Source organism: Ochlerotatus camptorhynchus, unplaced genomic scaffold (genome assembly GCF_037179485.1).
Source record: "Ochlerotatus camptorhynchus isolate MF236.1 unplaced genomic scaffold, CSIRO-AGI_Acam_v1.1 ptg000067l, whole genome shotgun sequence".
Taxonomy (NCBI): Eukaryota; Metazoa; Arthropoda; class Insecta; order Diptera; family Culicidae; genus Ochlerotatus; species Ochlerotatus camptorhynchus.
The window spans coordinates 1,141,623-1,162,963 of record NW_027040557.1 but is presented as its reverse complement, the minus strand read 5'-3'; the positions used below and the strand labels follow the sequence as shown (position 1 = coordinate 1,162,963).

Sequence of the window (21,341 nt, the reverse complement as noted above, 5' to 3'; positions counted from 1 at the left end):
CGCTCCAGTCGAACAAAATTCGCCGCTGTACGAAGTTGACTACATATCTACAAGACGCTGAATAGACTAGTGGTCCTCTACGGCCACGAGACCTGGACTATGCTCGTGGAGGACTAACGTGCCCTTGGTATTCCGTACCATCTACGGTGGAGTGCAGATGGATGACGGAACGTGGAGGAGGCGAATGAGCCACGAATTGCACCAGCTGCTGGGAGAACCATCCATCGTCAACATTGCAAAAATTGGGCGACTACTACTGGGCGTCGAAAGAATGCCGCACGAAAGCGACCCTTCAGGAACAAGAAGAACAGACGCGCAGTGGGCAAGGTGGATCGACCAAGTAGAAGGCGACCTGCAGACCCTTTGCAAATTACGAGGCTAGCGAAGTGTGGCGATGGTTCGAGTAGAGTGGAGGCGACTTCTTCAGACAGCAGAGGACAGCAAGGCCTTAGTCTGATTGGTAAGGTCAGTAACGATGACGACTTTTCTTTGGAAATTATTAGGATAAAAAAATTTGTTTTATTTTTTTGTAAAACAGAACGACGCACCAATAGAATAGCCTCTCAAGCTGTATTTTTGTTTTCCTTTTCTTTTTCAGTAAAAGTCAATTGGAGCTTTGCGGTGCATGCAAATCTCATCCCATTATATTTATTAATTTCTAAATGAAAAATCGACTGAATAATAATCGTTCATAATCCATTAAACTTGCTTTAATTAAACTTGTACTTTGAACAAATGAAAATCGGACATCGCTAGTTTCAAGTTCGACTCGATGATGGGTCGTCAAGGGACGGCAGCAAGGCTACGACGAAAACGACGACGGTGCGTAGAAAAATTAGAATTTCTAAATACGTACGCACCAGTTTCTCAATCTAGTTTTTGTGTTTATGGACCTCGTAGGGTTTAAATCCATTGGACGGAATCACGTACCGAAATTCACTTCACATTTTGTATTAGAAGGAAAATGGCGCTCATTCGATTTAAATGTGACGATCAACGGCTTCCTAATTTGAATCATTGTCCGTCGTCTGCAAGTTAAGTGTAATCCGTTTCTTCATTTTTTTTGTTTGCTTGATTACTGTTCTTCTAATGTAGAGTATATATGTGTGTATGAAGTTTGAATTCGAAAACTATTCCGATGGTAGCGGACTGATAATGGATTTTGATTAGCATTTTTATTCGAACGACGCAAGAACCATCAAACTATCAGTCCAAGGACACTTCGAACGCCATCGACAGGTCGTTGATCCGACTTTAATACGGCGACTGAATTCCAGTTCAATCCCGATGATGATCATAATGGCACGTTGTCATACTTGAACAAATAATAATACTAGTAAAAACGTATGCTATCAGAGCTGTGGATTAGAGACCGCGCACGGGATTGTAGATTGATAGCCCAAACTCGTTCGAACAGGTGCTTCCCGAGCACGACGGCGCAATTTGACTGCTCGGTAACGTACACACGGTCTCGGAATCGTTAATTGATCTGGCAAACAATTTCAAGTGCTCTGCGGAGATTATCGGACACTTAGTTGCCTCCCTCCATCTTCCCTACAGAGTAGATCTAATGCCTCAAAAACGGAGCAGAGTACTTAGTTTTTCTCCATTTCTAAACGATACGATCACGATCCGAGTAGGCGCCTGATACAAATGACAGTTTCAAAATCAGTCCTTGAATTGGTTGACAATCCCACGCACATCAATTTCCCGGTAAACAGGCATGGCAAACTGTGAACCAACTTCCTTCTGCAAATATTGACCTCTGACAATCCGTCGAAGTGACGCCAATATTGGCAAGTAACGCGCGATAATAGTCCAAAAAAAAAATCATTAAAAAGTCACTATTTACAGTGTAAATTTCCCAGCATCCAGCGTACCGCTAAAATCAACTTGGAAACAATTGACGACAATATATTTGAAGCTTATGCAAGCTCATTATCTCCGCTCTGTACCGAACCGACTCTTTTCCATACATGTGTACGACACATTACAAACGTAAATCGCAGATACCGACAAACTCGCGTCACCATGGAAACCACATAGCAACTGAACATAATGCCAATATTGCGGACACTATTCTGAGAACGGAAACCGCCAACTATGTCTCATGCCAAATATGATGATAAAAACGGTTTGCAGTCCTACGACATTTCTTAGCCTAAATTGTCACCAACTGTATGAACCTTGAATGAAAGCAAAAAGATACGTCGAGGAATTTGCATTCAGTAACACAAAAAGTAAATGTCTTAATGGAAACAGACGATGACGGCTTGCGGGTCAGCGACAAGAGAGAAAAAATCGGAAGCCATCCGAAAATAAAACACATGAAGTGTATAAATTAAACGCAAATAAGACGCATCTTGCGTCTAGAGCGAGAACAACCAGAGAAAAAAATAACAAAAATTGGTGCCAAGTCAGAAAAAAAACAGCGAAAGTACTTCCCGCGCCACACTTGTAGGTAGGCTCATGAGAATGAGAGAATTTTTATCGCATTTTCCCACGACCTTAGCGTCGGAGGAAGTCGGAAGTCGGAGTGGGGGCCTTTGGTAGAAATATTTTATTTATTTTTATTAGTTACATAGTCACTTGGGTCACTCTTGAGCCATTCGTGACTCTCCTGGCGATGAGATTTGAACTCGTGACTTTGGCGTGAGAGGTGTGGATGGTAAAACAATACGTCAGCCCGTTGATAGCATCATAGGAATCGAATTTTTGAAATTTGTTTTCTGGTTCTATGCGGATCCCAATTTTACAGGGTCCGAAATTAATTTATTACTAATTTAATGTATGTGCCAAATCATTACTTCAAGGGCGATTTTTCAAAAAAAAATGTATTTGCTTTTGTAACCAAAGTTTTAAACGTCAATTTGTTGAAGCTCTTAGCTACGGAAATAGCCTACGAAAATTAACACCACCATCAGAAAGGGTAATTTTTCCCCATCAAGTGTTAGTGGTGTTATTTTGCGTGGGAGTGCTAAGAGTTTCAACAAAGTGACGTTTGTTTACAAAAGCAGATACGTCCTTTTGAAAAATCATCCTTGACTTATCAACTTTATCAGCTCCCATACAACAGATAGGGGCCATAACGTTGGACATATGGACGATTGGCCGAATGGATGTTTAGTCAAACATTATATTGAAGCAAGTTTGTCATTTTGGCAACTCAGACTTAAAGAAATGTTTGGCAATTCTCGAACTTTCTTTTATGACTTTCAACATTTAGAGATTTTGTTGCTCGAACTGTGATTTTTTGTTTACCCTGGAATAAATAAAATTATAACCCCTGATCAGAGATGCCAGAATTAAAGACATGTCTGTGAATTTACAGACTTTTATTGTTTTCATAGACATTTTTTCCGTTACAGACATTTACAGACTTTTTAGATTTTTCACAGATATTTACAGACGTTTGTAATCAAGGGAAATTTTAAATTTACATCGTGTTTTACATCATTAATCGAATTTTAATGCGATGCATTTTGCAACACGCATTAGAAATTCACGCGTTTTCAAATCCACCACACGAACGAGCTGTCACTGTTATAGACGGTGATAGTTATACACTCTAAAAAATCTTCACGTCCGATTTACGTGAAATATCACGTACCTGATCAGAAAATCTCAAATGTTACGTGATGTTAGTAACTTTGATCTGCATTGTATGTCAGGTCCACTAAAAATGTTCGTGAAATCGACCGCATATTCACGTAAACAGATTTCGTGTACTTGTGTTTGTGTGTTTGGGACTTCGATATTTCCGGAAAACGGGATTTACGTGATTTTCAGGTACGCAAACAAAATCAATATGGCGTCACGGAGCGTGGTGGAAGAACACTTCAAAGATTCAAAATTTTCCAGCAGCTTCCTGCAAATATTGAACGGTAATTTGATTCTTTTACATTAATTGATTTATGATTATACGTCGCATTTTTCTAGTTTTATAATTTCAGACGGTGGCTTCAGCATTTTGAGTCTGCAAACCTCGCTGCAAACAGTTGTTACAATTTTGTCAGAAATAAAAAAAACTCATACACGTTAATTTTATGAGTAGATATAATAGTACGTTCAGACTACAGAGTTATAACATGTTATAGCGCTATCTTGATGGTGGTTTCTGTGTTGCAATTATTTGACGACCGTTATACAGTTACACGTGGATTTTATATCTGCCCGATAAAATTGCATAATATTGACTGCTTTTATATATACGTTCCAATATTATCATTCAAAATTCACGTACAAATTACGTGAAAAGCATTTTAAACAAAACGGAATGTTACGTAAAAGTTACCAGTTTTCCAGTAGTTTTCACCCCGATTTCACGTAAGCAGTCTGTGAAAATCAGGTCTTATTGACCTGACTAATCACGTAGATAATCGAAGCTGGATTTTGATCAGCTATGTGTAATTCCGGTAAAAGTTACGTGAAAAATAGGGTGGACGAAAACCACCTTTGTTTTCACGTAAATCGGGCGTGTAGATTTTTCAGAGTGTAGACCTGTCAATGTGCTGCAATGTTTGTCGAGATTCAAATTCATTAGCGTCCTATAAGAGAACCGAACAAACAAAATAAAAGTGGTTCCACCAAAATCGGTTCTGCGCCCAAAACTTTCCGTCATCAACAATGCATGGTACCGATGCCCGCCACGGTACAACCTAGAGCGACTGAAGCAACCGGATGTCGCCTTAGCATACACGCAGAATCTCGAGGCAGCGTTGCCAGAGGAGGGCGAGCTCGATGTGCCCCCTCTAGAGGACTGCTGGAGTACAGTAAAAGCAACCATCACCGACGCAGCCGAGAGCACCATCGGGTACGTGGAAAGAAGTCGACGGAATGAATGGTTCGACGAGGAGTGCAGAGCGATTTTGGAGGAGAAGAACGCAGCGCGGGCGGTAATGCTGCAGCATGGAACCCGACAGAACGTGGAACGGTATAAACAGAAGCGGAAACAGCAGACCCGCATCTTTCGGGAGAAAAAACGCCGCCTGGAAGAAGCGGAGTGCGAGGAAATGGAACTGCTGTGCCGTTCCCAAGAAACACGGAAATTCTACCAGAAGCTCAATGTGAAAGGATAAGGACGGGAGCCTCTTGAAGGACGGACGTGAGTTGATTGAAAGGTGGAAGCAGCACTTCGATGTGCACCTGAATGGCGAGGAGAACGTAGGCACGGGAGACCAGCGCAATGGAGGATACGACTACTTCAGTGCAGCAGAGAACGGAACTGACCCAACTCCCACGCTGAGGGAAGTTAAGGATGCCATTCAGCAGCTCAAAAACAACAAAGCAGCTGGTAAGGATGGTATCGCAGCCGAACTCATCAAAATGGGCCCAGAAAAGTTGGCCACCTGCCTGCACCGGATGATAGTCAGGATCTGGGAAACAGACCAGCTACCGGAGGAGTGGAAGGAGGGCGACCATTTGGAATGTGAGAACTTCAGAGCGATCACCATTTTGAATGCCGCCTACAAAGTGCTATCCCAGATCATCGTCCGTCGTCTATCACCTAAAATGAACGAGTTCATGGGAAGTTATCAAGCAGGCTTCATCGACGGCCGGACTGTGCCGGACCGTACGGCAAATCCTCCAGAAATGCCGTGAATACCAGGTCCCAACACATCATTTGTTCATCGACTTAAAGGCGGCATACGACAGTATCGACCGCACAGAACTATGGAAAATCATGGACGAGAACGGCTTTCCTGGGAAGATTATCAGACTGATCAAAGCAACGATGGACGGTGTGCAAAAATGCGTAAGGGTTTCGGGTGAACTATCCAGTTCATTTGAATCTCGCCGGGGACTGCGACAAGGTGACGGACTCTCATGCCTACTCTTCAACATCGCTCTAGAAGGTGTAATACGACGAGCCGGGGTACGATATTCACGAAATCCGGCAATTTGTGTGCTTTGCAGACGACATGGACATTATCGCAAGAACATTTCGAACGGTGGCCTAGTTACTGTAAATATAGGCGTGGCCGGGAATAGTCACAGTCATGCTTTTGGTATTCTTGTTTAGATTGGAAATAATGTTAACTTCCTTGCATTATTCCTGAACGCAATCTGACTAAGAATTTCAAAAGAGACGTGAGTGTCTACATATAAAATCCTTCTCAAGAGCAGTAGTTGTCGACGTCGGTAAGATCACCGCTGGGATCGAAATCTAGTGACAGCAAGTTGAACGAGAACTTGATTGTGATTTAAGGAGCTTGTTGGCCTTGTGGCGACCAATTTTGCTTACTGAGCAGAAAATCATGGGTTCGAAAATTTTAGGCATATTTTTTTCTGCCATTGATTTTTTTCATCGCGTTTTGGCCCGAAACAATGTGCCACTCGATAACATAGTTCTAGAAAAGAACTTTAGTGCAACGCAAGTGCAAGTGATCGGGTAAAATGCATTTCAAAGTTTTTTTTTATCAGCATCCTTTTCGTCAGAAGTGTTAGGCGATTGGCAAGTTGGCCAAATGATTCTGATTGGATTGGAGGCGGATTGTGCAAGAGTTTCTTTGAAGATCCGATGGAATGGTTTGAAGTGTTGAGCTAGGTAGAACTAAGATATGCAACAGTCTTCCATGTTTTTGCTTCACGGGCAAACTATCGTTCATTTGGTGAGATCGTTCCTGTTTATATATTCACCTGTTTCGGTTTCTACAACTTTGTCTTAGAAATCATTTCGAAGAGCTTTCGCGCTGTATTTTGATGAGAAATCAAATGTTGAGTGTGCTATTGTCAAAGGTTGGGAACGAGTGAGTATGACCAAGTTTCAACATAGATTTGCCAATTGGTTCATTCGGCAAGAGAGTCGTCCTAGTGTTTTTTTTTTTCTGGTTTCAGACGTTTGATGTTTTGTACCTTAAAATTCCATTTTTGTGGTCATGATTTGCCTGAAGAATTTTTGATCTACCCCGGAAAAGTCTTGGCCGGGTAAAGCAGTGCATAAGAACGCTCGTCAACGGTTGTCGGGCTCTACTAGACGATCGGCGACTTGCGATATCTGTGCATCTGAACTCCGATTCTTACCTCCACGCGATGCTCGGTGGGGTTGCTGGCTATGATGCGTTGTAGCCAGAAACGCGAACAAGAACGGGGGAGTCCGAAGGTTTTGAGTGTGTGCAGGATGGGACCTAGTCATGTCTTAGGCCCATCCGATTACCGTGCTCAGCCTTTCTGGCGGCAGTCAGTTGTCTACCGGACTTTGTACAATTGTAAATAGTGGATTTCGTGTGGCTAAAGTTTGTTAAGTGTTTCCGTTCAGTGTGATAGGCGGCTTCGACCCGAGAGGGTCTCTCCCGTACGAAATAGTTGATTATGCAAAACAGAATCAGCTATTGTGAGGGTCGACGGACCCTGGCGAAAAATAAACGCAACGGGACGATTGTTCTCCTCATGGAGGCAGTCGAAGGAGGCGGTAAAATAGCGTGGAACCATCTCGACGTGGCTTCAGCGGTTCAGCGTTCTACTGGGCATACTGTTGAGGCCCACACGGATCGGGGTGGTTCGCGTTACGTGCTAGAGGTTAGTGATCCTGCTGATGCTGAAAAGCTGAAGCAGATCACTGAACTTAGCGGAGGATTCAAAGTTCTGGTGGGTGCACACCCTACTTTGAATAAAGTTCGTTGTGTGGTATCAAGTATTGATATCATCAACGAATCGGAGCAGACTCTGAAGGAGCATTTTGCTACACAAGGTGTAGTAGATGTCCACAGAATCTGCAAGGGTAGTGGCGAGGGGAAGGTTAACACCTCATCCGTAGTGTTAACTTTCGAGGGGACCAGCTTTCCGGAAACGGTTAAGTTTGGTCTCCTCAGCGTTAGGACCCGAGCGTACTACGCCTTGCCCTTGCAGTGTTACAACTGCTATGGGTATGGGCATGGTCGTGCGGGTTGCAAGAACAAGACCAGGTGCAAGGTCTGTTCAGAGGTCCATCCGGTTGCCGAGAAATGTGGAGCAAAGGCCTTCTGCTCCAATTGTCGAGGCAATTATCAGCCGACTAACCGTAGGTGCCCTACCTACGTGAAGGAAGCTGATATTCTTAGGATCAAAACCAACCTTGGTGTCTCCTTTGGGGATGCCAAGAAGGTTTATAGCGACGAGCGAAGCGGGAAGTCTTATGCAGCGGTTGCTGCAAGGACGGCACCTGTTGACTCTGGTAAGGGTCAGCAAGTGCCTTTTTTGCCTTCCAAAGGTAAGAAGAAGAAGAAGGCCAAGCAGGGAGCTGCGAAGTCGAACCCTCAGGGTAAGGGAACAGACGGAGCTCCATCTGCAAAGGGTGCGAAGGCCGACAAAAAGGGCACTACTCAGTACAAGAGTACTGGGGTTGGTGCTAGTCCACCTGCCGGTCTTACGCAAGTTGCTACCAAGAGCGGAAAGGCTACTGGTAGGGAGGTCAAAGTGCAAACCCAAGAGGTTGGCACCGACCCCTTGCCTGATGCCGAAACACCAACCGAGAAAATCAAACTGCTCAAGGAGTCAAAGACTCGCTCTGAGATGGAATGTGCTTCCCTTGTTGGACAACTCGAAAGAGTTGGCGTTAACCTCGACTCTGATGAGAGCGAGGTTACTGCTCCCGTGACCCATAGGAAACGGAAGCAGACCGCCGGCCTCGAGGACACTCGTGGTAAGAAAAGCCGTAAAAAAGGAGAAACGATGGCCAAGGTAGCAGATCTACCTCCAAACTATCTCGGTGGTAGATATTTATTTATTTATTATTATTATAGTCCATCTGACTTGATAGTCTCAATGAAACACTTAAATCTAAATGTAGTCACTCATTAAAAATTAAAAATTGGTCAACAGCAAACGATGACGAAACATCGAGGCATTGATGTCAAAGTCAAATAGGTCAGAGGCTTCGTTGAATTGATGAATCATGGCGACAAAGGAACTGTTTGCAGCATAGTTGGTTGCATGTACTACTTCATGTAGCAAGGTTCTCGGACGGAGTGTTCGGGCAGGAGCATACAGATTAATTTTGGCCAGTAACTCAGGAACATCATATTCTGCGAGTAAAACTTTAGCAACGAAGACGACCTGCGATATGTTTCGTCGCTTAGCAAGAGTATCCAAACCCAGTAAACGACAGCGGTCAGCATACGGTGGTAAATTCAGCGGGTCACTCCATGGAAGATAGCGCAGTGCGTTTCTGACGAATTTGCGTTGAACAGCTTCGAATCGTCCACTCCATACAGCTTGGTAGGGATTCCAGACTACACTCGCGAATTCCAGTAGTGAGCGTACCAATGAACAGTAAAGGGCTTTAAAACACAGAGGATCACGAAATTCCTTAGATATCTTGAACATGAATCCAAGCTGTCGATTAGCTTTGTCGATCGTGGTTGAGAAGTGGCGAGTGTATGTGAGCTTTTCATCCAACATGACACCGAGGTCTTTAACGTGATCGACACGTTGAACTGCAGTTCCAGCAACGTTATAATCAAACAAAATAGCAGTCCTAGTTCGACGGAAACTAATAACGCAGCACTTTGAGACGCACAGGACCATAAAATTACGTTCACACCAATCATTAAAGATTTTAAGAAGGTTTTGTAGTTCTAAACAGTCGGCATAGCCTCGAACGACTAGATAAATCTTCAAGTCATCGGCAAAAAACAATTTACCTCCTCGTAGTAGAATAAACGTTACATCGTTCACAAATAAAGAGAAGAGCATTGGTCCCAAAGTGCTACCCTGTGGAACTCCTGATCTGTTTGAGAAACAGTCCGATGAGTAGTTTCCAATGCGTACAGTAACTTCACGTTGCACGAGGTACGATCTAAGCCAGCTGCAGAAGGAAACAGAACATCCAATTTTTTCAAGCTTTGCTAGCAGAACGTCGTGCACAACTCTATCAAACGCAGCTTTAAGATCAGTGTAGATGGCATCCACTTGAAGTTTCTTGCATACATTTTCCATACAGAACGACGTAAAGCTGACGAGATTAGTTTCCACGGAGCGGCCAGGAAAGAAACCATGTTGACATGTACTTATGTAATGCTTGCAGGAAGCAAACAATCTCTCATTTATCAGCGACTCAAACACCTTAGATTCAACCCCAAGCGAGGTAATCCCACGGTAGTTTTCCACATTGCGTTTGTCTCCTTTCTTGAAAACAGGGAACATAGTAGACCGTTTCCATAGTGCGGGAAATTTCTGTTGACGAAGTGACAGGTTGAAGAGCAAGGACAACGGAGCAGCTAAGATATCGGAGCATTTTTTTAGGACTGCAGATGGAATAACACTCGGACCTGGTGAAAATGATGATTTGGTTTTACTCATCACAGAGAGAACCATTTGTACATCTACGACAAAAACATCCATGTTTACGACGTCGGTTGGCACATCACGGACGGCTCGCTCAATTTCTGCTTGCGATGGGGAGTCATTCGAGAAGACGCTTAAGAAGTGCCTAGCAAATAGGCTGCATTTGTCCTCAGTTGTCAATGCTACGTCATTGCCGAGAAACATTTTTGACGGCAGTCCAGTTTCCTTCCTCTTCGTATTCACAAACGACCAGAATCCCTTGGGGTGGCATTGCAGATTATGTTGAGTACGAATTACATACCTCTTGTAAAGAAGCTTGTTGTAGTGGCGATAATCATTGCTGGCAATTGAAAAATTTCGCTTGGTAAGGGTACATCGTCGATGAGTGAGAGCACGGAGAGCTCTAGATCGCACTCGTTTCAGGTTGCGGAGAGTAGCGTTAGACCAAGGCGGTTTTCTTGGAGGTTGGCACTTCGGTACTGAAGCACAAACACAGTCGCGCAAAAGGCTATTATATCGAGCGGCTGCTGTATCGATATCAAGGTCATTCAACACATTCCAGTTGATCCGGGACAAGGAACGTCTCAGCAAACGGAAATCGGTCTTCCGGAAATTGAGCCGAGTGGCAGTCATGGTTTCATCAAAACGAATTTGAGATCCGTTCGCGATAGATATATCCAAAGCAGGGTGGAAATTGTCAAGAGGAACGATGACATCAGGCGCTTCAACGACGACACAGTCCAGAAGTGCACTTTCGCTAACAAAAACCAAGTCAAGAAAACGAGACTGGAAATTGGGAACAAGGTTTATCTGGCTCAGTCCATGAAAAGCCGTGCCGTCAACAAGCAAGCGGCTGGCAGGAGTAGTTGAAGATGCAATCGGATCTGGAAACGCATAACCCTGGCCTGAGGGTGACCAGCTAAGCCCAGGCTGATTAAAATCACCAAGCAGAAGAAGCACATCCGTTATATCAGCCATGGACGATGCAAATTCTGTAGCATCCAGATGAAGCTGCATTGTGGTGCAGTCATGTCGACGTTCAGGGGGAATATACACCGCTCCAATGAGGATGTCCCGCGAAGTGAGGCTGACCTTAACCCAAACCGCTTCAATTGTAGTAAATAGTTCGTTGGAGATTACGCAGGAGGCGAATTTGTTGGAATATAAGTGGTATATTAAGCCTCACATTAATGCCTACATCCACGGCACTGGATTGACTATTACAGAAGATATACCACATAAGGTAGAACAGTTGGATACTGAACTGGAGGCCACCGCGGTCACCATTCAGTTTCCGTATAAGCTGACTGTTGTTAGCTTATACATGGCTCCGAGGAATAGGGCTGGCAAGGAAGTGAACGTCATCGGCAAACTGCAAGATCTCATCTCGCAGCTGCCTGTCCCTTATGTGATAGTGGGCGATCTGAATGCGCATCACTCCTCCTGGGGATCACATAAGACTGACGTTCGTGGTGAGAGGTTGTATCAGCTACTGGACACGTTGGGTTGTTCAGTGCTGAACGATGGCAGACCGACTCGGTTCGATCCCACCACCGGGGTAGAGTCCGTGATTGATCTGGCCATAGCCTCTTGGGATGTAGTCAGCCAGTTTATCTGGCAGGTTGACGATGACTTACACGGAAGTGATCATTTCCCTATTTCATTGTCACAGGCTGTAGACCTCCCGTCTACTGTGACAAGACTTAGATGGAACCTTGAGAAGGCAGATTGGGATAGCTTTGGCAAAGAAGTCTGTCGCCAACTGCCTGGTGATGACAGGATATTGAGACCAGGTGACTGGACCCAAATCTTGAGTAAGGCCGCTCATCGTCACATCCCAAAGGCTGGAGGGAGAGGAGGTATGAAAACTGCCCCTTGGTGGGGGACAGAAGTTCATACAGCGATTAAGGCTAAACGTAAATGTCTAAGGGCGCTGCGTAGGTTGCAGCTTGATGATCCTTCTAGGGCCGATAGATTGAGGGAGTTTCAGCTTGATCGATCTAAATCTAGAAGCGTAATCAAAGCTGCAAAGCGGGATACATGGTCTACTTTCACCGCGGACATATCGGAAACCACTAGCTCTGGTGAGCTATGGCGAAAGGTAAACTCTGTCGGTGGTAAGAACAGACATGTTGAGAGGGTTATTAAGTTGGATGGCGATTACACGAGAGACCCAGGACTTATCAGTGAGGCCTTTGCTGATCAATTTGCCAAGGTGTCGGCAAACAGCAATCACAGTGATGAGTTCCTGCGTGTTAAGTCATTGGCTGAGGGGGAGTACCGCTACTCCCGTGACAGGCAGTGTAGTCTAGTTAAAGACTACAATAGGGTATTCGTGCTTGAAGAGCTCAACTGGGTCCTGCGCCGCGGCCTTGGTAAGGCTGCGGGCCCTGATGACATCGGGTATCTCTTGCTTAGGAGATTATCCCTTGTCGGCCGATTGGCTCTTCTTGCTACTATGAACGAAGTCTGGCTTTCTGGCCAGATACCGGACGAGTGGAAAGAAGGGTTGGTTATTCCTATTCCCAAACCTGGGAAGGATGAAACCCTAACAGAGGGTTATCGACCGATAACCCTACTGAGCTGCATGGGAAAAACACTCGAGCGGATGGTTAACCGTCGTCTGTTAACTGAGCTGGAGAGGCAAGGACGGATCCACCCACGGCAACACGCATTTCGATGCGGCTATGGGTCGGAGACGTTCTTCTCTGAGCTCGATCATTTATTGGACAAGGCCTCGTCGGAAGATTTGCATGTAGATGTAGTCTCTAAATTCTCCTCTTGTAGGGGAAAAGTTGAAAGAGACGTTAATAGACTTATCCACTTATCCGGAAAAGTCTTGGAAGTGCCAGTAGTGCAGTAGGACAGTAAGAGTACAAAATTAATTAAATTTGCTGAGATCTCCCCTTTATTTTCATTTATATGTTTTTAAATTTATTATATACTTTATTTCTATTGCTCTCTACTGAAATCTAGCTCTCACCTGTTCGTGTTAGGCGTTGGAAAATTTTGAAGCACACAAAAGGAAAAGTTCGCGAGTCATTGTGAGTTTAAGCGAACTTTTCCTGTAGATTGATTAGAGACCCGTTTTTTTTTCAGTTTTTACACAAGCGAAGATAGATCTAGGGTTCCTTCCTCCTTTTCCTTTCTCCTACGGCCTTTTATTCCATTTTTTTTCTTTTCAGAAAGCGAGTAATGGTACTATAGCCATAAGCCTTATAGGGCTTAGACAAGAGCTAGTGCTCATGTATCCACCACTCGAGGAAAATGAAGCATCATTCAACTTTTTTAGATTAGATGCTCCCAACGACCAATCATTTATAACAAAGGAACGACCGGTACGAGATGTCCACGTTTCATCCATTTATTGGATTCTGAAGCATCGTGTTTAAATCTTTGATGTAAACAGGCCCGATTTTCTGAATCATCTTGCCCCTTAAATGCTGCACAGTAGGCCTGGCCGTTTTGATATATTTTGCACATCTCTGCAACATATACCAAATAGACAAGAAAAAGGATGGAGGTATATCTATCATTTTCCAGGATGCTTTCATGAACTGGCTGTGTTGGTGTTAGATTAGATTAGATTAGATTAGATTAGACTTCATATTATTATTAGCCAGGGGCAATGAACCAAGTTTGTGCTAAAATTTGTCAATTTTGACTCTCGTCTAATTTTTCAAAATAGCGTTTTCAATATTTTTCAATAAATCTTAGCAATAAATGATGATGTGCAAGAAAAAAGGTTCAAAATGCTTACTAAAAGCTGATATTCTACGATTTTTGATTGAAAAGTTTTCAAATAAATATAAGTTTTAAAATATTTAAAATCTACTTTTTAAGTTTTTAAGTTTGTTTTGTCATTTTTTGGTGAAATTTTCACTATAACGACTGTAATAATCAAAAAATCAATTATCTATAATTTCATCTCAGACATAATTTCGATTGAATGAGTCAGTTTTGAGGTATGATTTATTGAAAAATATAGAATACTTCATTTTGGAAAAATTAGGTGATAGTCAAAATGGCCAAATTCCAGCATACACTTGGTTCATTGCCCCTAGTGAACAATTATAAAAAGTTTCATGGAATTCTGAGAGGTAAGTAGTCGCTATTTGACGCGGATTTCCCAGCAGACGATTGGGATCTGGCAAACCGATTTTTTTTTAATTGCAATAATGTGGTGGACTTGTGTGAAAAATATCGCTTGAGTCGACTGTGAGGGTAATATAAAATCAATTGGTCAGTTGGCGTGGATTTGCTCTGCTTCTCCAATACGATGTTAATCGACCGGGAAGCGTTCCCGTACATTTTCCGACACAAGAAAAGTACAAAATTGTACACTTGTCCAGCTCGTTTTTAGCACAGTCACCAGACGATGACACGGCCAGCGTCGACGACGAGGAAGACTACCGCGACGGCGGCGGCGGACAACGATGAGCGAGATTCTTCCTTGTCCGACAAAATGTACCCTGGCAGCAGCAGCAGCAGCAGCCAAAAAGTAGAAAAGAAGGGACGCCGCCGCACAGGGAAATGCTATTAACCTTTCCGGAACATGAAAGTCTACCCGGGAAGAAAATTCGAACGGGAGCAAAATAACCATTCCACTCTCGGAAAATGCTCGGGCGGGTGAACTCAGTCTTTCACTCTCTCTATGTGTTTCTGTCTCTGTCTCTTATCCAGTCCACTGTCGGTCCGGGACTCTATTCCTCTTCTCGGTGCTCCTGTCCCGTGTGATCTGTGTCCCAAGGAATGACTTTATGGTGCAGTGAATGGCTTTTTTATGCGTTTCTTATACTCCTCGGGGGCACGCGCGCACGGTGCCACCAGACCAATGCGATCAAGGGGAAAATTTGTGTATAACATCAAGCATTTCAAACGGCAACTATTTTGACCAGCTACGGATCGAATAAGTTCCCACAGTGCACACTTAGTGCAGCATCCGACATATTGCAGAGGTGGGCGATCGTTCATGCACATTTCACCGGCGACGACGACAACGACGACGTTGCACTGCATTTCGTCTCGCCCGGGGCCACCCACCCTCTCCGGGAAAGTGGCAGGTAGTAGCATTTCACCCCACTTGCCCCTTTTCACCTTTTGCCATTCTTCCCGCCAGCGTCGCGTGTGTGGGTGGTTTCTTCCCCCCACTTTCACCACAATGCCACCATCTCCACCCTAGTAGACAGAGACGCGGCAATGGCGGTGATGTTATGAATTTCAAAAGTGGTTTGTCAGATGGAATTTCTCAGCACTGAACTAGAAACAAAAAGAAAAATAAAAGCGAAGGTTCAACTTCTTGGCATGCAACCGCGGAGGATGGGGAAATACGGGACGTTTCCCGGGAAATATTTTAAATGCAATAGGATATAAGCTCTTGAAAGTCTGGCAGCAAAGCACGGCCAAGGAGGAAGCGGGGGGAAAAGAGATCGTTGGTGTTTTCCGCATTATTATTATTAGTTGCCGGAGACTCGCGCATAAGAAAGATCGTTTCCAAGACGCGTCTTGACTGCGAGATGTGCGAAATGCAATATTTATTCTAATGGAATGGAATCACGCAATCGGGGGAGGAGGGGGAGGATGAAGCGGGGAATCGGAATGCGACTGGCTGTTGTCGCATTTTGTCCCTCCTGTGTTATTGATGTTCGTATCGACTCCGGCAAACTCCGGCTTATTTGACATTCAAATAACAGCGAAAAAGTCAACAGAATTTAAGTAAACGACTCACCTGACAATCTTCCGCTTATTGTTGGGATGCAACCGATCGGCTGTCACTGGATCAACTCGCCGCAGCACACCATGCAAAACGGTCGACTCCAGTTGCTCCATTTGTTCCGTTGTCATTAGCAATACCTTTTCCGCCGGATCATCAGCTGCCTTTTCAGTTTCTGCACCACGGTTTTCACTTTCCTGTTCTTCACGCACTTTCTTCGCGGTCGGCGGTGGTGATTCACTTTCCTTCTCGACGCCACTGCCGTCGACCGATAGTCGCGATCGCGTACTTTCGATTTCTTCCATTCTACTACTACGGCCACTACCAGCACCATGGCTCGCTTCCGGATTAGCACGATCTTCGGTTACTAATTTGGTTCTTTTTCCGGAATCGAACAACGTTTCTTCTTCTGCCGTTTCTTCGGCTTCGTCCTGTGAGGTGCCGGAATGCCGACGTCGGCGAGTATTTTCCTGGCGAATGCCACTTCCGACCAGTACCTGCCAGAGGACGCTCTCGATGTAGTAGTTGGTTCCGCCTACTATGACGGGCATCCGGTTCTCTGCCAGCAAGCGGTCGATCTAGTTAGTTTTTTTTTAGTTAAGGATCATTTTGAAACGATAAAAGGTTGTTTAGCAATGCATCATCAGGGTTGTTAATCGATAACCGTCGATAAGGGGCTGTCCTTGAATTAGGTAGACGAATTTAAGAGGGATAAGATCCCCTGCCCTTGCATAGACCATAACATTTGGAAATTTGTATGGACCGTAGACACTCGCGAACCCCCTCCCCTCTAAAGTATCTACGTAGCTTATGAACATCTTCAAAAATTGTAGTCCCTTAATTTCAATGGTGATTATTAAATTATTATTAGATTTTGAATATTAATAACTCAGCTGCCCCTGAACCAATTTCAATAATTTTATCACCAATTGAATATTTCTACGCGTCAATAGCAATGCTTTCGACTGATAATTCCTAACAAGAAACAATTGAAAAGTGGTAATGTTAAGGATTGCTCAATGTACAAATAAAAAGTGATAATGTTGTTATCACTGTTTTCATGAAATAAACGTTCTTCCCAAACCCAGTCGCCATAATCGAGTACAACTTGGTTGCACATCATTCTGCTTCAACCTGAAAAGATATAAACACGCTTCGGACGGCGTGGTGAGCATGTAGCAGGAGCAGCAATATCAGCAGTAGGAAAATGGTGGCAGGTTAGGTAGTCCATTCTTCTACCTAACAAGCAACAATAACAGGTCGTGGCAAAGGAGGAAAAGGTCTTGGTAATGGGGTGTTTACATCTGTGTGGATTTGCTACCGCTTGTGTACTAGCCAACTATCAAGAATTTCAGTTGTTCCTGAATTCTCATGCTGGTAGACGGTGATGCCCTGTTTACATTATGCTAGTGTGATTTTTTGCTAGCAGCTAGCTCATTAGCGCTAGTGAAATAGCATAAGTGTTAATACCCCATAAAGGAGGCGCCAAGCGTCATCGCAAGGTTCTTCGTGATAACCGCCGCCCGTCGTCTGGTTCACCGTGGCGGTGTCAAACGTATCTCCGGTCTGATCTACGAGGTTTGATGAAGGTGTTATTGGAAAATGTGATCCGTGATGCTGTCACCTACTCTGAAGACGGCACCAACAACACAGCAAAAAATTAATTTTGATATCACATCAAAGTGGATGCACTTCAATCGTGACGAAAATATGGTGTAATATTACTTTCCAAAAAAGCGGCACCGGTGGTGTAGTGGTAAGCGTGATTAGCTCTCACCCCAGCAGGCCTGGGTCCAATCCCAGTCGGCGCCGTCGGGATGTTCTGAGGCATAACATCTCTGATCACGCCTTCCTTCGGAAGGGAAGTAAAGCCGTTGGTCCCCGGTTCATGAGTTGATGGGTCGATAGGTAGGGTCCAGGTGTGGGAGCTGCCTTCCTGGCGTCGCACAGTGGCACGAATATGAATAAAGACGGTCAAAAATATTTTCTACCCTTTTTCGACGTTTTAGAGACTGGGTGTCTTGGGAGAAGTTGCTCAAAATTATAACTCGCATCTTTTGAAATACACACCTGAATAATCTTTAAGCTAGTATTACACATCCAAATTCTAACTTTTTCCAGTTACGAGATAATGGTTCCATGTCTTGGACAAAGTTGCAGAGCAGTTGATTTCATGAACATTTGCTAAAGACACCAAATTTCTACATCATAACTCTGTAGAGCTATAATAGATTTTCTTTTAAGACTACCTTAATATTGGTTTTTTAAGTTATTTAGTGCTTTTTTCAAATTTGATCAATTTATCATGTTCTAAGAAATTGTTGGCATCATTAAAATATACAATTTTGCTGAATACACCAATGCTTTTCATTGACATCCATGTGATATACAGCCCATCAAGCGTTTTTGTGACGTCATATTCAACGGCTCGAAAAGAGGGTGGGCGGGCCCTGGCGGGGTCTAAAACTGGTTGTATTTTGAAGACTACCTTATAAAATAGTACTTCTGAAAATTTCAGCGTTGGGTACTGAGGGGTACCTAGCCAAATCTCGATTCGAAAATGTCAATATTATATACAGCCCATCGAACGATTTTGTGACGCCATATTGAACGGCCCGAAAAGATGGTAGGTGGCCCCTGGCAGGGTTTAAAACCGATTGAATTTCGAAGATTACATTATAAAATAGTGCTCCTGAAAAATTCAGCATTGGGAGCTATGAATCAATGATTTTAACCTACACATGTTTGAACTTGCAAATTATTCAAATTATTAAGCTTAATCTGGAGATGTATTTAATGGGTTTGTTCTTAATGTGTTTGTTCTTCAGTGTACCTACATTGATATGTACATTCATTGCAATATTGATACTCATATGTTGATAGTTGCAAATATTATGATGCAAGCTAATAATATTGGTATATTCTTTGCCCTTTTTTTTTTTTTTTTTTTTTTTTTTCTTTATTTAAGAGATTTTTAGCCTTAGGCTAGTTCATCTCTAAGCTTCTTTGCCCTTTATTATAAACAAAATGGACTAAAATATCGGTATAACTTTCAAGAAAACTAGAATAAATGATAAAATTCTGACTACGGTTCTAAAGGGTTCCAACTTTGGACCTACCCACGCCACCCTTTTTTCAGAACATGGAACGTGACTTCACAACAGATGTTTGAAACTTCCGCGTGCACATCGCTGAACGCTGCTGCAGATGACTATTTTGCGCTTGACGTTTTGGCGATAGCAAAGAGCGATAGAGTTTATTTAATTATCTAGGTGTGATTTTTTTCACGAACAACTTGTATTGAAGTTGTGGTTCAAAATGAATTCATTCAATCTTTGTCGGATGGAATTGTTCAAAGTGTGGGCGGAGCAGATTCATGGAAATCGTCATGTCAAATATTATCGAAGATAGTCAGGTAAGGAGTAATTAAAACATATTTTTTTCAATATTGGCATACTCAAAATATCAAAGTTCAGAATATACAGTTGATGAACAAACCCATTGATTACATTTCAAGATAATGCATTTTTTATATAGTTGTAAATTTTATCATGAGTAAGTAGCACACTCGTAGCACACTTGTATTAAATATATATAAACTAGATTTGACTAGGTACCCTTCGGTACCCAAAGCGCAAATTTTTAGGAGTACTATTTTATAAGGTGATCTTCCAAATACAATCAGTTTTCGACTACATCAGGGCCCGCCTACCCTATTTTCGAGCCATTGAATATGACGTCACAAAAACGCATGATGGGGTACATATAACATTGACTATTTCGACTCGAGATTTGACTAGATACTTTTCGGGCCGTTCAATATGGTGTCACAAAACCGTCGAACATGATAAATTGATCAAATTTGAAAAAAGCACTAATTAACTTAAAAAACCAATATTAAGGTAGTCTTAAAAGAAAATCTATTATAGCTCTACAGAGTTATGATGTAGAAATTTGGTGTCTTTAGCAAATGTTCATGAAATCAACTGCTCTGCAACTTTGTCGAAGACATGGAACCATTCGTAACTGGAAAAAGTTAGAATTTGGATGTGTAATACTAGCTTAAAGATTATTCAGGTGTGTATTTCAAAAGATGCGAGTTATAATTTTGAGCAACTTCTCCCAAGACACACAGTCTCTAAAACGTCGAAAAAGGGTAGAAAATATTTTTGACCGTCTTTATTCGTATTCGTGCCACTGTGCGTCGGTAGCATTGGTGCTCAGCACGGAAAACAAGATCGACGGAAAACAAATCAAGGAAAAAAAAATACTTTCCAAAAAGGACAAAATTATCATTAATACAGTGTATGAGCTGACATTACGCAGCTTTTACTGTATTTGTTTATTTTTGTGGCCATAAAAATAACATGAGATTTTTGACATGTTTAAAGTGCATCCTCTTGGATGTAATATTAAAATTTATTTTTTACTGTGAATAGAATTTATCTGTGCCTGTTTGTCCATATTCAGAACCACACGCCCCCAACGACCACACCAAATGTTCTCCAGAGTTGTTATCTTGTAACCGAACTTGGAAGCAGGGGTACAAGTGATTTTTATCAATTCTCTTCATCAACTTTTTCTTTGAAAAAAAAAAAAATAAGATAATAGATGATCGATTAATTAAAACATCTAAATGCTCTTCACATTTGTTCTGTCCACTAGCGGTCCTACGACATGCTTCCGATCGTGCCCCTAGACACAGACCCTTCTGCTTTTTAGAATAGACTTACCACAAAGCACGGGAAAAGTGAAAAACCTATAGAAAAATCAACGTCAACGATCATCCAGGATAGAAGTGACCAAGGTCCAACAACGTAATATCAACCTTAATTTTGAAAGATGTGCTTCATCATGCTGGCATAGAATATTATTACTTCGAAACGTATTTATTATTTTGGAAACGATGTGATTTCCCTCTCACCGACTTCAGAATAGAGTACCTGGCACTGAAAAAGTTGTTGGTATGCACTTAGATTAACATCATAAGTACTCCCTTGTTTGCATACTAGGCACAAACATACTTACGACGGGAAATTTAATTAGAGGCGGAGATTAGAAAGTATTGTTTATGGCGAGCATGCAAAAAAGGAGGGGCTTCGTATGCGATTCTAAATGCATACATGTAGAAGTACCAGAAGTGCTTTGCAGGTACTCTATTTTGAAGTCTGTGCTAGGGATTTTTTTGACTGCACGGGCCTTTTTTAACAACTAACGAAAAACAGTGTATGCGTCGTTTCTGATAGATGTCACCGCAAACTACAGCAGCGAAAAAAAAAAGATTAGATAAAAACATGGAAATAATTAACAACTTTTGGCATAAAGTATGTGCCATAAGAAAAAAGGAAAATCGTTCACATTTTAT

General features: G+C 42.8%; 1 protein-coding gene across 2 annotated transcripts in view; it reads right to left on the bottom strand.

Annotated features, from left to right (window-relative positions):
- LOC135697175 (tRNA dimethylallyltransferase) overlaps positions 1 to 21,341 on the bottom strand; it is a 408,062-nt gene that overhangs the window by 244,089 nt on the left and 142,632 nt on the right. For both annotated transcript variants that reach the window (XM_065216800.1, XM_065216799.1), the window contains one exon: positions 15,992 to 16,554. In XM_065216800.1, coding sequence (XP_065072872.1) covers positions 15,992 to 16,554 — 563 coding nt within the window. The remainder of the gene's footprint in view (positions 1 to 15,991; positions 16,555 to 21,341) is intronic.